Source organism: Mobula birostris, chromosome 10 (genome assembly GCF_030028105.1).
Source record: "Mobula birostris isolate sMobBir1 chromosome 10, sMobBir1.hap1, whole genome shotgun sequence".
NCBI classification, from domain to species: Eukaryota; Metazoa; Chordata; class Chondrichthyes; order Myliobatiformes; family Myliobatidae; genus Mobula; species Mobula birostris.
The window spans coordinates 55,021,123-55,038,283 of record NC_092379.1 but is presented as its reverse complement, the minus strand read 5'-3'; the positions used below and the strand labels follow the sequence as shown (position 1 = coordinate 55,038,283).

The 17,161-nt window shown below is 43.3% G+C and overlaps 1 protein-coding gene across 1 annotated transcript in view; it reads right to left on the bottom strand.

Moving 5' to 3' along the window:
• Window positions 1–17,161, bottom strand: part of sympk (symplekin) — a 115,690-nt gene that overhangs the window by 8,053 nt on the left and 90,476 nt on the right. The window contains exons 22-24 of the mRNA XM_072270303.1: window positions 16,760–16,947; window positions 14,965–15,141; window positions 11,859–11,948 (exon numbers count right to left, since the gene is read on the bottom strand). Coding sequence (XP_072126404.1) covers window positions 11,859–11,948; window positions 14,965–15,141; window positions 16,760–16,947 — 455 coding nt within the window. The remainder of the gene's footprint in view (window positions 1–11,858; window positions 11,949–14,964; window positions 15,142–16,759; window positions 16,948–17,161) is intronic.

The window sequence follows — 17,161 nt, the reverse complement described above, 5'->3', positions numbered from 1 at the left end:
TGGCTCTGCAGTGCAGTAGGGAGGGGGGAGAAAGAGGAGAGCGGTAGTGATAGGGGACTCGATAGTTAGAGGTGCAGATAGGAGGTTCTGTGGTCGTGACAGAGAATCCAGGATGGTTTGTTGCCTCCCAGGTACCAGGGTCAAGGATGTCTCTGATCGATTGTATGACATTCTGAAGTGGGGGGGTGACCAGCCAGATGTCGTGGTGCACATCGGTACCAATGACATAGCAAGGAAGAGTGAGGAGGTCCTGCAGAGTGAGTATAGAGAGCTTGGTAGGAAGTTGAAAAGCAGGACCTCGAGGGTGGTAATCTCAGGATTGCTACCTGTGCTACATGCCAGTGAGGGTAGGAATAGGATGCTCTGGAGGATGAACAAGTGGCTGAGGAACTGGTGTAGGGGGCAGGGTTTCAGATTTCAGGATAATTGGGACCTCTTCTGGGGCAGGTGGGACCTGTACAAGAGAGACGGGTTACACTTGAACTACAGGGGGACCAATATCCTTTCAGGGAGGTTTGTTAGTACTATTGGGGAGGCTTTAAACTAGATTTGCAGGGGGATGGGAACCAGAGTGCCAGAGCTGACAGTGTGGCTGGAGTGAAAATAAATGATGTTAAAAGTTCAAGCAAATCCGCCGATAGAAAGGTTGTGAGTGGTGGTAAAAATCATCTGAAGTGTATATATTTCAATGCTAGGAGTATTGCGGGGAAGACGGATGAGTTGAGGGCGTGGATTGACACGTGGAATTATGACGTTATAGCAATTAGTGAAACTTGGCTACAGGAGGGGCAGGACTGGCAGCTTAATATTCCAGGGTTCCGATGTTTCAGATGTGATCGAGGCAGAGGAATGAAAGGTGGGGGAGTAGCATTGCTTGTTAGGGAAAATATTACAGCAGTGCTCCGGCAGGACAGATTAGAGGGCTTGTCTACTGAGTCCTTATGGGTGGAGCTGAGAAACAGGAAAGGTATGGCCACATTAGTGGGATTGTATTACAGACCACCCAATAGTCAACAAGACTTGGAAGAGCAAATCTGCAGAGAGATAGCAGGCAACTGCAGGAAACATAAAGTTGTGGTGGTAGGGGATTTTAATTTTCCATATATTGATTTGGACTCCCATACTGTTAGGGGTCTAGATGGTTTAGAGTTTGTAAAATGTGTTCAGGAAAGTTTTCTAAATCAATATATAGAGGGACCAACTAGAGGGGATGCAATATTGGATCTCCTGTTAGGAAACGAGTTAGGACAAGTGACAGAAGTCTGTGTAGGGGAGCACTTTGGTTCCAGTGATCATAACACCATTAGTTTCAGCTTGATCATGGACAAGGATAGATCTGGTCCTAGGGTTGAGGTTCTGAACTGGAAGAAGGCCAAATTTGAAGAAATGAGAAAGGATCTAAAGAGCGTGGATTGGGACAGGTTGTTCTCTGGAAAAGATGTGATCGGTAGGTGGGAAGCCTTCAAAGGAGAAATTTTGAGAGTGCAGAATTTGTATGTTCCTGTCAGGATTAAAGGCAAAGTGAATAGGAATAAGGAACCTTGGTTCTCAAGGGATATTGCAACTCTGATAAAGAAGAAGAGGGAGTTGTATGACATGTATAGGAAGCAGGGAGTAAATAAGGTGCTTGAGGAGTATAAGAAGTGCAAGAAAATACTTAAGAAAGAAATCAGGAGGGCTAAAAGAAGACATGAGGTTGCCTTGGCAGTCAAAGTGAAGGATAATCCAAAGAGCTTTTACAGGTAGATTAAGAGCAAAAGGATTGTAAGGGATAAATTTGGTCCTTTTGAAGATCAGAGTGGTCGGCTATGTGCGGAACCAAAGGAAATGGGGGAGATCTTAAATAGGTATTTTGTGTCTGTATTTACTAAGGAAACTGGCATGAAGTCTATGGAATTAAGGGAAACAAGTACTGAGATCATGGAAACTGTACAGATCGAAAAGGAGGAGGTCTTGAGGAAAATTAAAGTGGATAAATCCCCAGGACCTGACAGGGTATTCCCTCGGACCTTGAAGGAGACTAGTGTTGAAATTGCAGGGGCCCTGGCAGAAATATTTAAAATGTCGCTGTCTACAGGTGAGGTGCCGGAGGATTGGAGAGTGGCTCATGTTGTTCCGTTGTTGAAAAAAGGATCGAAAAGTAATCCGGGAAATTATAGGCCAGTAAGTTTAACGTCAGTAGTAGGTAAATTATTGGAGGGAGTACTAAGGGACTTATTAGGGAGAGTCAACATGGCTTTGTGCGTGGTAGGTCATGTTTGACCAATCTATTGGAGTTTTTCGAGGAGGTTACCAGGAAAGTGGATGAAGGGAAGGCAGTGGATATTGTCTACATGGACTTCAGTAAGGCCTTTGACAAGGTTCCGCATGGGAGGTTAGTTAGGAAAATTCAGTCACTAGGTATAGATGGAGAGGTGGTAAATTGGATTAGACATTGGCTCAATGGAAGAAGCCAAAGAGTGGGTAGTAGAGAATTGCTTCTCTGAGTGGAGGCCTGTGACTAGTGGTGTGCCACAGGGATCAGTGCTGGGTCCATTGTTATTTGTCATCTATAATCAATGATCTGGATGATAATGTGGTAAATTGGATCAGCAAATTTGTTGATGATACAAAGTTTGGAGCTGTAGTAGACAGTGAAGAAGGTTTTCAGAGCCTGCAGAGGGACTTGGACCAGCTGGAAAAATGGCAGATGGAGTTTAATACAGACAAGTGTGAGGTATTGCACGTTGGAAGGACAAACCAAGGTAGAACATACAGGGTTAATGGTAAGGCACTGAGGAGTGCAGTGGAACAGAGGGATCTGGGAATACAGATAGAAAATTCCCTAAAAGTGGCATCACAGGTAGATAGGGTCCTAAAGAGAGTTTTTGGTACATTGGCCTTTACTAATCAAAGTATTGAGTATAAGAGCTGGAATGTTATGATGAGGTTGTATAAGGCATTGGTGAGGCTGAATCTGGAGTATTGTGTTCAGTTTTGGTCACCAAATTACAGGAAGGATATAAATACGGTTGAAAGAGTGCAGAGAAGGTTTACAAGGATGTTGCCGGGACTTGAGAAACTCAGTTACAGAGAAACACAGAAAATAGGTGCAGGAGTAGGCTATTCAGCCCTTCGAGCCTGCACCACCATTCAGTATGATCATGGCTGATCATCCAACTCAGAACCCTGCACCAGCCTTCCCTCCATACCCCCTGAACCCTTTAGCCACAAGGGCCATATCTAACTCCCTCTTAAATATAGCCAATGAACTGGCCTCAACTGTTTCCTGTGGCAGAGAATTCCACAGATTCTCCACTCTCTGTGTGAAGAAGTTTTTCTAACCTCGGTCCTAAAAGGCTTCCCCTTTATCCTCAAACTGTGACCCCTCGTTCTGGACTTCCCCAACATCGGGAATAATCTTCCTGCACAAAGGTTGAATAGGTTAGGACTTTATTCCCTGGAGCGTAGAAGAATGAGGGGAGATGTGATAGAGGTATGTAAAATTATGATGGGTATAGATAGAGTGAATGCAAGCAGGCTTTTTCCACTGAGGCAAGGGGAGAAAAAAACCAGAGGACATGGGTTTAGGGCAAGGGGGGAAAAGTTTAAAGGGAACATTAGGGGGGGGCTTCTTCACACAGAGAGTTGTGGGAGTATGGAATGAGCTGCCAGACGAGGTGGTAAATGCGGGTTTTTTTTAACATTTAAGAATAAATTGGACAGATACATGGATGGGAGGTGTATGGAGGGATATGGTCCGTGTGCAGGTCAGTGGGACTAGGCAGAAAATGGTTCGGCACAGCCAAGAAGGGCCAAAAGGCCTGTTTCTGTGCTGTAGTTTCTATGGTTCTATGGTTCTAATTCCAACACATTTGTCAGGTAAGATTTTCTCTTGTGGAAACCAAGCTGACTACAGCCTATTTTATCATGTGCCAAGTATGCCGAAACCACATCCTTAAAATCGACTCCAACATCTTCCCAACCATTGAGGTCAGACTAACTGGCCTATAATTTCTATAATACATACACACACACTCCCTCATGCCTCTGTAAGTCCCTTTACTCCACTGTAATGTTGATACATCTGACTTTAGCTTCTCCTTCTCAAATTTCAAGGCGAATTTGATTATATTATGATCACTGGCCCCCAAAGACTCCTTTTACCTAATTGATCTCTAATCAATTCTGGTTCATTGAACTAAACCCAATCCAGAATGGCTCAATCAAAAGCTGCTCTAAAAATCCACCTCATAGGCATTCTAGAAATTCCCTCTCCTGGAATCTTGCATCAACCTGATTTTCCCAATCTACCTGCATATTGAAATCCCCATGACTATTGTAACATTGCCCTTTTGGCATGCACTAATTTGTAATTACAAATTGTTATAATTTGTAGACCACATCAATACTACTGTTTGGGTGTCTATATATAGCTCAAGGGTCTTTTTACCTTTGCAGCCCCTTACCCCTATCCACAACGATTCAACACTTTTCAACCCTATGTCACCTCTTGCTAATTATTAGATTTCATGTTTTTTTAAACCAACAGAGCAACACCACACCTTCCTGCCTGCCCTTTTGAAACAATGTGTATCCTTGGACATTAAGCTCCCTGCTATAATCTTACTTCAGCCATGATTCAGTGATGTCTACAACATCAAGCACACCAATATACAAACAACAGGAACTCTGCAGATGCTGGAAATTCAAGCAACACACATCAAAGTTGCTGGTGAACGCAGCAGGCCAGGCAGCATCTCTAGGAAGAGGTGCAGACGACGTTTCGGGCCGAGACCCTTCATCAGGACTAACTGAAGGAAGAGTGAGTAAGGGATTTGAAAGTGGGAGGGGGAGATCCAAAATGATAGGAGAAGACAGGAGGGGGAGGGATGGAGCCAAGAGCTCGACAGGTGATAGGCAAAAGGGGTTACGAGAGGATCATGGGACAGGAAGTCCGGGAAGAAACACAAGTGGGGGGGGGACCCAGAGGATGGGCAAGGGGTATATTCAGAGGGACAGAGGGAGAAAAAGGAGAGTGAGAGAAAGAATGTGTGCATAAAAATAAGTAACAGATGGGGTACGAGGGGGAGGTGGGGCATTAGCGGAAGTTAGAGAAGTCGATGTTCATGCCATCAGGTTGGAGGCTACCCAGACGGAATATAAGGTGTTGTTCCTCCAACCTGAGTGTGGCTTCATCTTGACAGTAGAGGAGGCCGTGGATAGGCATGTCAGAATGGGAATGGGATGTGGAATTAAAATGTGTGGCCACTGGGAGATCCTGCTTTCTCTGGCGGTCAGAGCGTAGATGTTCAGCAAAGCGGTCTCCCAGTCTGCGTCGGGTCTCGCCAATATATAAAAGGCCACATCGGGAGCACCGGACGCAGTATATCACCCCAACCGACTCACAGGTGAAGTGTTGCCTCCCCTGGAAGGACTGTTTGGGGCCCTGAATGGTGGTAAGGGAGGAAGTGTAAGGGCATGTGTAGCACTTGTTCCGCTTACACGGATAAGTGCCAGGAGGGAGATCAGTGGGGAGGGATGGGGGGGACGAATGGACAAGGGAGTTGTGTAGGGAGCAATCCCTGCGGAATACAACTGGGCTACAAGTTCCTGTACCTTATTCCGTATACTGCACGCATACATAATAACACCTTCAATCTGGGATTCGCCCTTTTCGATTTTGTCTCCTTTTATGTTGTAATTCACCTTGTTGACTGCAATTTTGCCCTATCATCAGCCTTTCCTTGCAAAGAGTCTCACTGCACATTTGTTCTGTTTGTAAATCAACTATCTCATCTTCAGCACTATCACTCCAGTTCCCATCCCCTGCCAAATTAGTTTAAACCCACCTGAAAACCCTGGCCAACCTGCCCACAAGGATATTGGATATTACTGGCACTTGGCATGTGCAGCAATCCATAGATCACTCCCTGCAGCTCCTGCTTTTCAACTTTCGTCCTATTCCCATCTCCTGCCAAATTAGTTTAAACCCACCTGAACAACCCTAGCCAACCTGCCAGCAAGGATATTGGATATTACTGGCACTTGGCATGTGCAGCAATCCATAGATCACTACCCTGCAGCTCCTGCTTTTCAACTTTCGTCCTAGTTTTCTAAAATCTCTCCTCAGGACCTTCTCACCTTATCTATCTATGTCATTGGTGCCAATATGTACCAAGACTTCTGGCTTCTCACCCTCGTCCTTGAGAATGCCATGGACCCGATCTGAGACATCCCCAATCCTGGCAGCAATATACCATCTGGGTGTCTCCATCCTGCCCACAGAACCTCATCTCTGTCCCTCTGACTAAGGAATCTCCTGTTAACACTCCACTTCCCTTCATCCCTCTGCTCTTCTGAGCCACAACAGCAGAGACCCCATCACTGTGGCTACCCCAGTGGTCGTCCCCCTCAATACTATCTAAAGTTGTATAATTATTACTGGGGGGAATGGCCATGTGAGTACTCTGCACTGGCTGTGCATTTCCGCTCTTTCCTCTGACAGTCACTCAGTTACCTGTCTCCTGCAATCTAGAGATGACTACCTCCCTAAAGCTCCTGGCTGTCACCTCCTCATTTTCCCATATGAATCAAAGGACATTGAGCTGAAGCTCCAGTTCCTTAATACATTCTCTCAGGAGCTGCAACTCGGTATTTATCTGGGAGACTGTAGGTCTGAGACTGGAGCTACTCTCACTAATTCCTGTGCCCTAACAGATGAGGGCTGAACAAATAAGAAGAGAGAGACAGCAACTTGCAAGACACCTTACCTCACCCAAGGCTGATCTGGCCCAAGCCTGATGAGCCAGAGCCACTCGAAAGACTGGCACACTCAGAAGGGTGGTCATTCTGCTTACACTAGAGTTATTTTTATTGGCTCTTTCTAATGAATTCCTGTTGCTGATTGGTCACTCCTCAACTCAGAGAAACTGCTGCAAAACTCTGCCTTTGAAAGCCTTGATTGCTGTTCTGATTAAAAGGCCACTCTTTCTATGCAGCCCTGACGTTGATTGTCCAACGTAGGGAAATCTGCCGTAAAGCTTTGCTTTTTTAATCTCGAACTTGGAGATTAGATCGGGAACATGAGGAACACCTGACCAATGTAGAGCCCTTTCCTGGATATTACCTATTTTTTGTTCAAGGGGGAGTCATGTGCACATAGTAGGTTGTGTAAATTCACATACTTGTGAACTGAGCCAATAAGGGTACTTGTCAGTAAATACAAATTCTCACTGTGACTAACTGATCATTTTTACAAAGGGGTAATCCTTATACCATGAGCACTACCTATTTTTCCCCGCTCTTTTTGCACTACGTATTTAATTTTTTATATACAGTACTTACTGTAATTCACAGTTAGTTTTTATTATTGCAATGTATTACTGCCACAAACAACAAATTTCATGACAAGCCAGTGATATTAAACCTGATTCTGCCTCAAAGCATGAGCTGCAGCTCTTGCTATTGCCAGCATCCTGCACAAAGGGAATTCAATGCCAGGGGGATATCCCAGGTTAATTTCAACTACATGGATTGGATAGGAATTTCCCAAAATGCTAAACCAACTGCCCACACCTCCCAGAATTGACTATCATTTTATTTAAAATCTCCCTGGCTCCCATCTCCCCCGAAGATGTGGAGAGCAAGACAATGCAGTTAACAGGCTTCACAGCTGTGTGGAATAAACCAAATAGAAAGGAAATTTGGTATTTTTTGTGTAGAAATTCAAAAGCTGAAAATCTGGAACATAACACAAGACCACCTTCCTTCTTCATTTCCAGTTCTGAAGAAGGGCCTCGGCCCAAAATATTGACCATTCATCTATTTTCATAGATGCTGCCTGACATGCTGGGTTCCTCCAGCATCTTGTGTTGTTGTTCAGTCGTTAAATCGAGTCCGACTCTTCGTGACATCATGGACTCCTGCACACCAGGCCTTCTTGTTGGAAACTGCCTCTCTAAGATCCCCCATGGTCACACGCATTGTCTGAGTAATATTATCCATCCATCGTAGCCTCTGTCGTCCTCTCCTTCTTTTACCTTCTGTTTCACCTAACATGAGAGTCTTCCCCAAGGAATCCTGTCATCTCATGATGTGGCCAATACTTTGAGCTTTTTCTCATAATCAAGCCTCCTAGTGAGCAGTCCGGCTATATTTCTTCAAGTACTGACTTGTTGGATCTTCTTAACACTTTCCTCCAGTATCTAAGTTCAAAGGTGTCGCTTCTTTTGTATTCAGCCTTACTAACAGTCCAGCTCTCACAGCCGTACATCACAACTGGAAATACCATCGACTTGACTATACAGATCTTCATAGACAAAGTTATGTCTCTACCCTTCAGTATTTTATCTAAATTTGCTATTGCTGCCCTCCCCAGAAGTAAGTGCCGTTTACTTTCATGGTTTCAGTTACCATCTTTGAACTGAAGAAGACAAAATCCATCACTGCTTCCACTTCCTTTTCATTTATTACCACAGAGTAAATAGGGCTGGTCGACATCATCTTGGTTTTCTTAATATTGAGCAACAAGCCAGCTTTTACACTTTCTTCTTTCACTTTGATTAGAAGCTTCCTCAGATTGTCCTCACTTTCAGCCATTAGAGCAGTATCGTCTGCATATCTGAGGTTGTTAATATTTCATCCGGTAATTTTGATTCCAACATTTGAGTCCTCTAGACCAGCATTCCCCATGATGTGTTCAGCATATAGATTAAATAAGTAGGGTGACTGTATGCAGCCTTGTCGTACTCCTTTCCCAATCCTGAACCAGTTTGTTGTTCCACGTTCAGTTCTGTTGCTTCTTGATCTTCATACAAGTTTCTCATAAGGCAGATCAGATGCCCACGTATCCCCATTTCTTTAAGGATTTGCCATAGTTTATTATGATCCACACTGTTGAAGGCTTTAGAGTAGTCAATAAAACATAGATAAATACTTTTCAGGAATTCCCTCGATTTCTCCGTTATCCAGTGAAGGTCAGCAACTTGGTCTCTGGTGCCTCTCTCTGCCTCTTCTAAAACCAGCTTGTACATCTGGCAGTTTTCATTCCATATATTGCTGGAGTCTTGTGTGTACTGCTCTGGATTTCCAGCATCTGCAGAATCTCTTATGTTTTTAACAGAAAATACTTTAAATACTTGGGAGGCACATTAGAGCAGCAGGTAAAACTACGGCATCATAACTCCAACAACCTGACTTATGATGCTCTCGGTGTGGAGTTTGCACGTTCTCTATGACTCTGTGGATTCCACTGGGTGCTCCAGCTTCTTCTCATGTCCTAAAGATGTGCAGGGGTGACAAGTTGATTGACCACTGTAACTAACTCCTAATATGTAGATGAGTAGCAGAGGTGATGGAATACAGATAAGTAAAAATAAATGGCATCAGTGTAAATGGTGCATGGCGGTTAGCATGGACTCTGTGGGCCAAAGGGTCTGCTTCTTTGCTGCTGGCTATATGTCAAGCACCATGACCAAAGGTCTTCAACCTGAAAACTTCTCCGTAGGTTGTCACCTTGTCGTGGTGGAGAAGCTTGTGTGGTCCTGTGATCCTGAGAGCAATACCGTCTGAAGCTATGCTCCTGGTAGGGTCACCCATGGCAGTAAAGTCGAGGGTGAGGTCCCTGATAAAGAACAATCCAACCAAGACCTCAATGGTGGAACAGGCGGCCAAAGTTACTTCGCGGCTGTGAAGATGGATGAAGGCTGCAATAAATCCATCAGCTCCAATCGTCGTGGTTTCCATGCCACTGGAATCAGTTGGTTGATTTGTGAAGTATCGTGTGCTTCTTGGAGTGCAACATCAAGTACACGTTTAACAAATACATGCACAGGCATCTTCACTCTGTGGGCCACTTCTTCAGAACGAAAACCATCATTCTCGACCTCGAGGGATAGACACGATGACGACAACCTGAAACGTTAACTCTGTCTCTCTTTCCACAGATACTGCCTGACCACCCCCCCCGCCCAACCCTGAGTGTTTCCAATATTTTCTGGATTTCAATTTTTTGTTTGTATACTGAAGGTCATGGATGATCCTACGCCCGGTGGCAAAAGGAGGAGGATTGGACATGGGGCTAGCAACGCCATAACGTAAAAACACAGTGCTAGAGAAAAGCCAGCAAAAGCTTCAAAGGCCTCTTTCTGGGGAGAGAAAGGACCTTCGCCTGGAAGATGTACAGATGGGCTACACCTGAGGACTCTGTCAAGCTGCTGTCGGAAGGCTACGCCCCCAATAGGGTAACAAGCTTAAGAACAGATGATGATATTGTGGGTTGTCTCCATAAGTAATTATGTTGTTGCGAATCATTTTGTGACAGCTAGAGAAACATAACCAAAGGATATCTATAGCTGCAAGTCCTTTCTCAATACCCAGCACCTTTCAGTTCCAAACTGTGAACCAAAGTTCCTCATAAACAGAGCTTGAAACTTTTAGCCACTTTGAATACAAAATCCTTCATATATTGAGTGAACAAAACCTTGCACAAAACAGAATCATTACATTGAAAATCACAGGAATTTAAAATACAGCATCTAAAACAGCTGAACAAGTCAGTAATTCAACTGATCTAGTGAGAAAGAGATAGTGTCTTGAACATTAGAGATTTTGCAGATGTTAGGAATCCAGAACACATGCAAAATGCTATAGGAACTCAGCAGGTCAAGCAGTATGAATAGAGAGGAATGAACAGGAGATGTTTTGGGCAGAGACCTTTCATCAAGACCCTTCATCCTGTGTTCATCCTTTTTTCTTTAGGCATCCGTTAGTCTTGTGAGACCATGGATTTGCGCTTTGGAAGGTTTCAAGGGCGCAGACCTGGGCAAGGTTGTATGAAAGACCAGTAGTTGCCCATGCTGCAAGTCAACCCTCTCCACACCACCGATGTTGTCCAAGGGAAGGGCACTAGGGCCGATACAGCTTGGCACCGGTGTCGTCGCAGAGCAATGTGTGGTTAAGTGCCTTGCTCAAAGACAGACACACTGCCTCAGCTGAGGCTCGAACTAGTGACCTTCAGATCACTAGACCGACGCCTTAACCGCTTGGCCACGCGCCAACACTATTTTGTATGTAATCGTGTCTGTCCTATTTTGTATGTAATTGTGGCTTAAATGGATCATGGAACAAGCCAGTTGGGTTAGCAGAACTTTAGTCTCTCAATAGTGCAAAAACCTTGGATACAGCTCTGTGCTACAACAATGTATCCATAATAATTCCTCAAAGTACAATTTTAGTACTTATCTTTGTCATAAAATAGTGACTGAATGCAACCACTCCATCTATCTAGTCGATGTCAGCTCTCAGGGCAATTCCATTGATCCGATTTCCCCTACCTGGGACAATTTACAATAACCAATTAACCCACTGTGTAATTAGAGGTGGGAGGAAACCATAGCACCAAGGGAAAAGACACAAATTCTAGAGACAGGTCAGGATCAAATTTGGATCACTGAAGCTCCACTAATTATTGCACATCTGAGCTGCCCAAGTTCCATGGACAGGATAAATGTAGTAGGAACCATTGGACACTGAACTATACAAGGGGTATGTGGATTTAGGAACTCCGCCACAGTCGAAGCCCAGCTGCGAAAGGAGGAGGGTTGGGCATTGGGCGAGCAACCCCATTCCATCAAAACCCAGTGGTTAGAGAAATGCCAACAGAAGCTCCAAACACCTTACCCCGGGGAAGAGGAAAAAAGACGGGCTATACCTGGGATAACTTGAGAACTGGCCCAGGGGAGGATTTTAGCAAGCTGCTGTAGGGGTGATAAGGTTAAAGATGTGGATTTAAGAATCTGATTTCTTATTTCATTATGTGAAGGAGTTCAGGCCCAGCTAATAAAATTCAATCCATGGTAGCGTTCAGTGACACTCACCTCATTTATGGGTTTAGCTTCCATTGGTTCCACTTCTGACTTCGAATTGGCCTCCAGCACAATCATTATGGATTTTGGAATGTGATTTTGCTGCAAGTAAAGTTAAAATAGTGAATGATGATTTCTCTGGCAGCAGCACACCTCATAATTGGCAAATGGAGCTACAACTGCAGGCTTATTTCCAATAGCTGACTAATTCCAAGGTCTGCAATACCTTTCAACCCGTGTTTCTATCTAATTCTTCCATTGATCAGTAAATTCTGAACAAGCTGCACATCCTGTTATCACTGGAAACATTGTACATACTAACAAATATGTCAGTTCAAAAGATTAGGTGAGCAGGCACATGGAAACTACAGTTAAACCCCCTCTCCGGTTCAAACACCATTCTTCATCAATGCTGCATCAAAATTCTAGACTCCTTACCGTTAAGTACCTTCACCGTGTCAACTGATTGAACACTGAATGGTAGCATTTAGTCTCTCAGACCTGTTGCAACACTGAACACGCTCCTCGGTGACCCCAATCAATATACATGTCTTTTCATTCTAAATGTACCAAACTCAGGTTTAAAATTAGCAATCGACTTAGCAGGAATTGCTGTTTGAGGATGTGCAGGATATTTCTGGAATTGTGTAGAAGTGTTTCCTAACTCCAGTCCTGAAAAGCCGGGCTCTATTCTGAAATGGTGCCCCCTAAATCTAAACAATACAGGAAATGGCTCTTCTCAATCCACTCTATATTAGTTTGTTTAAGTAGTTCGAAAATTTTAAATTACAGCAATACCATCTTACATTCTGTGTCTCTTTTGTCGGTTTGGACACAACAATTGCTATTTTCCTTGTAGTTCAGCTTCCTTATTTTTGTTTGAATTTGTACATAATTATCTATGTACATGTAACTGCTCAGTGTGTTTTTCATAATTGCAGTTGCCTTTCTGGAAACTTCTCAGTTTCAGTAGTGGATACTACATAAGGCCTATCTTATTGATTGATGTAAGTGATGAAATTTGGTTTGTGTGCCATTAGCAATCTGGTTCAAGAGGACCAAACTCTCTATGTCTTTGCTCCTTTCTTTGCCACTAGGCTCTGCTCTTTGCTATCTTCCTTTCCCCTCGTACTTCCTTGTTCTTGTAACCCTTAATAAACGACCGTAAGCAACAATTTTTAGCCTCATTCTTGACATCCAAAGAACCATGGGTTGAAAAATCATCGGGATCCAACACTTTGTAAACTGAACCTTCAATACCAGATATATTTTGATAAATGTATGCTGCATTCCTCCCAAAACCCACTTTTTTTTCTTTGTTGTCACCAGAAATCATAATAGTAAAGAAGAGCCTAACCCAGCCTCATTCTTTTTCCCCCATGTCCATTCCTTTAGTACAAGACATTTTAAAGATTCACCTGTTTCACTGCTTGTAGCTTTTTTACTATTTAGAAAGAAGTCTTCAATGCTTTTTTATCACCATAATGCACTTTCTTCCATTTGCCACACTTTTAGCCAATGTTTCCTTGTATTCTGTATCTTGCTTTTACAGTGTTCTAATATGTCATAGTAAACATGAATATATGGTATTCTGTCTTATTAAACAAATCGTACACAAATACAGTGGATTCCGGTTAATTAGGCCATCATTAATCAGGACAGCTGCTTATTTGGGGTAACTGATAAAAGAGCAAAAACTAATTGAGAAAATTGCTGGGATACCCTTTGTTAACACTGTGCTGCTTAATTAGGCCAGGTGACTGTTGCCAAACAGTTTCTAACTAGTGTCAGTTGCGAGCAGCCCTTGCTTGGCTGTTAGACACTTCACTGTGTTTATAGTGAACAGTTTTTAAATAGCGTCTGTTGAGTGTATTTGTGTTCAAAAAGCTGTGAATTTTGTCACTGATAATTGGTAAGAAATAAGCAACACGACAATTCAGAACCGTTTTGTTCACTGCAGTTTCAAGCTTTCAGGCTTGGAGATGCCAGAAACAGCTAAGACTGAAAATGAGACAACTTCACTACTTCAACAAGTTAGGAACTATGAGGAATTTAAAGGTATCAAAATCATCTTGAATGTTAGAATGAAAATGAAAATTCGGAGGATGCAATCATCGATGGCATTGTATGAAGGCAGTCCATTATCTACAATAGGTGTCTGCACTGATTTTGTTCCTTGCTTACACTGGACGAATCTCTCCGTTGATAAATATCAGGAAATACAGTTTTATAGTACTGTAGTAATTTTGGTAGTGTTCTAATTTGTTCTTTGTTACATTGAAATATGTAATTTTTACCTCAGTGTGTCTTTTTTTTAAATATATGATTCTAACTATTTCCATGAAAATTCAGCCTCTCAGTTGAGACAAGTGCACTGGTCCTTATGTGTCCTAATAAACTTGAATCTACTGTATGGTGATTAGCTTCCCTTGGTAAAACACCACATCTATTTGATCGTGGTGATCAAACTGTATTAGATTTGAAGAGGAATTAAAGAAAGAAATACAAAGGAATGGCAGGATCACAGTAGTGGTAGTCCAAAGTGGATGAAGGGTCCTATAGATGTAGTGTAGATTTTTAAATGGAACATTAATGTTGTACTAAAACGTTTATGACACAGATAAGGCTCATGGAGAGGCAGCACAGTAAAATAGCGGTTAGTATAACACTATTACAGTGCCAGCGACCGGGTTCAGTTCCACTGCCGCCTGTAAAGAGTTTATACCTTCTCACCATGACCACGTGTTTCCTCCATATGTTCCAGTTTCCCCCCACATTCCAAAGTTGTACTGGTTAGTTAGTGGATAATTAGTTCCATGGGTGTAAGTGGGTGTCACAGGCTTATTAGGCCAGAAGGGCCTGTTGCAATTAACTTATCAACACGGGGATAGATAGCAAGCTATAAAGCTATTGAAGACACTAGTAATGGCTCTCTCCACTCCTCTTCTCCTAACTTCCAATGGCATTGTACAGTGGTACTCTGACTAACTCTGTTGGTGTCAATCATATTCAGCCACTAAGCTACTCGGAAACAGTAGAGGTATTGTTTGTTGGATCTTAAAAAAAGCTGAGAGTTACAGGAAAGCAACTCTTTACAACCCAAATGGCATATACTTACCTGATGTGGTGTGAAAGAACGCACATGTGTCAGGAGTGGTTCTCGGAGTTCTGGGCATTTCTCGAAAACGTTGGCAAGTTGGGTGGGCGGAAGCTGCAACAGCACCTGGAAAGACTGAGGCTTTGTTCGTTGGCAGCACTTAATGAAGCCTTCCCACACCTTGGGATACTTCCAAACCTGTATCAGCACAGAGAAGCTCCAGCTCAATAACCAGGTTCCAAGTACCCCAACATCGCCAGTCAACTGGTGTTTATACAGTACAGTACAATAAATATAACAAAACAACCCAAGGGCTCTGTTACAAACTAAAACTGACACCATCTCATGAGGAGATACTGGGGCAGATGAATAAATAAACATGATATTCTGCAGATGCTGGAAATCCAGATTAACACTAACAAAATGTGGGAGGAACTCTGCATCTACTGAGAGGAATAAACAGTCAACATTTCGGGCCAAGACCCTTTATCAGGACCATCAGTACTGGAACTTTAACGTTGGTGAGACCTGACATAGACTGGGGGACCACTTTATTGAGTGCTTCAGCTCCATTCACAACATGCAAAGTTTTTCTGGTGGCCAACCATTTCAATTCTTATCCCCATTCCTGCTCTGACAAGTCAGTCCATGGCCTCCTATTCTGCCATGATGAGGCACTCTCAGGCTGAAGGAGCAATACCTCATATTCCATTGGTGATCTCCAACCTGGTGGCATGAACATTGATTTCTCCAACTTCTGGAGTTATTGCCCCCCCCCCCCCCACACACACTATCGTTCTTTCTTCTCAATTTCTCCACTTTGGCCTCTTTCCTCTTCTCCTCACCTGCCTGAAATTTCCCCCTGGTTCCCCTCCTCCCTCCCATTCTCCCATCAGATTCCTTCTTTTCCAGCCCTTTGCCTTTTCCACTTATCACCTCCCAGCTTCTTACTTCATCTCCCCTCCCCACCCACCTGGATTCACCTATCGCCTTCTAACTTGCGCTCCTTCCCCCACCTCTTTATTCTGGCTTCTTCCCCTTCCTTTCAAATCTTGATGAACAGACTCCACCCGAAACGTTGACTATTTGCTCACTTCCATAGGTTCCTCCAGCATTTTGTGTGTGTTACTACAGAGGAATAAATATTTGGTTAAAGAGAAAAACAGGTCACAGGCTTAAGCAGGAAACAGAGAGAAGGCTTAAGCCTATAAGACATAGGAGCAGAATTAGGCCATTCGGCCCATCAACCCTGCTCTGCCATTCAATCATGGCTGATTTATCTTCTCTCTCAACCCCATTATCCCATCTTCTCCTCATAAACTTTGATTCCTTTACTAATCAGGAACTTATCAACCTCCAAGGATTGAAAGCTGAAGATACTGCCGCCAGTTAAATTTGGGGATGATCAGGAAGCCAGAGTTTAAGAAGTTTGAGCATCTTGGAAGGGGAATTAAAAAAACTTAAGATAGCATAGCGGCTAGTGCAATACTATTACAGATCGAGGTGTTGGGGTTCAATTCTGGCATCCTCTGCAAGCAGCCTCTGTGGAATGCATGAGTTTTCTCCAGGTCCTCCCACAGTCCAAAGACAGACCGAGCAGGTTGATTGGTCACTGTAAACTATCAGGATTAAATCAGGGTTGTTGGGGGTTGCTGGACGGTGTGGTTCGAAGGGCTAGAAGGATCCATTCTGTGCTGTATCTCTAAGTAAATTTAAAAAAAAACAAAACATAACCTTGGAGGGAATTGAATGCAACTCAGTGACGTACTCATTCCATTGCCAAAGAAAAGTCAAATTCACCTCCTTCTCCCATTACCTGCTTCATTATGAGGCGGGACAGGATGTTCATAACAAAACCCCCAAGACGTGGATACATGGTGAGGGACTGAATGACTGTTCTCATTAGCAGCATCGGCAGTGGGCTCTGTTCCATCAGCTGCTGCATCACAACAGCAAGGACCTCTGACGTGTACACATTCCTCTCCGCAAAGCACAGGTTTGTAGCTTAAAAGGAAAAAAATCATAAGCAGTTTGAAGCAAATTTATTATCAAAGTACATGTACACCATATACAACCATGAGGTTCATTTTCCTGCGGGTAGTCATAGTAAATGCACAAAACACAAGAGAATCACTGAAACATCATACCAAAAAGGATACACAAACAACCAATGTGCAAAAGACAACAAACTGTGCAAACACAAAAAGAAAAAATAAAT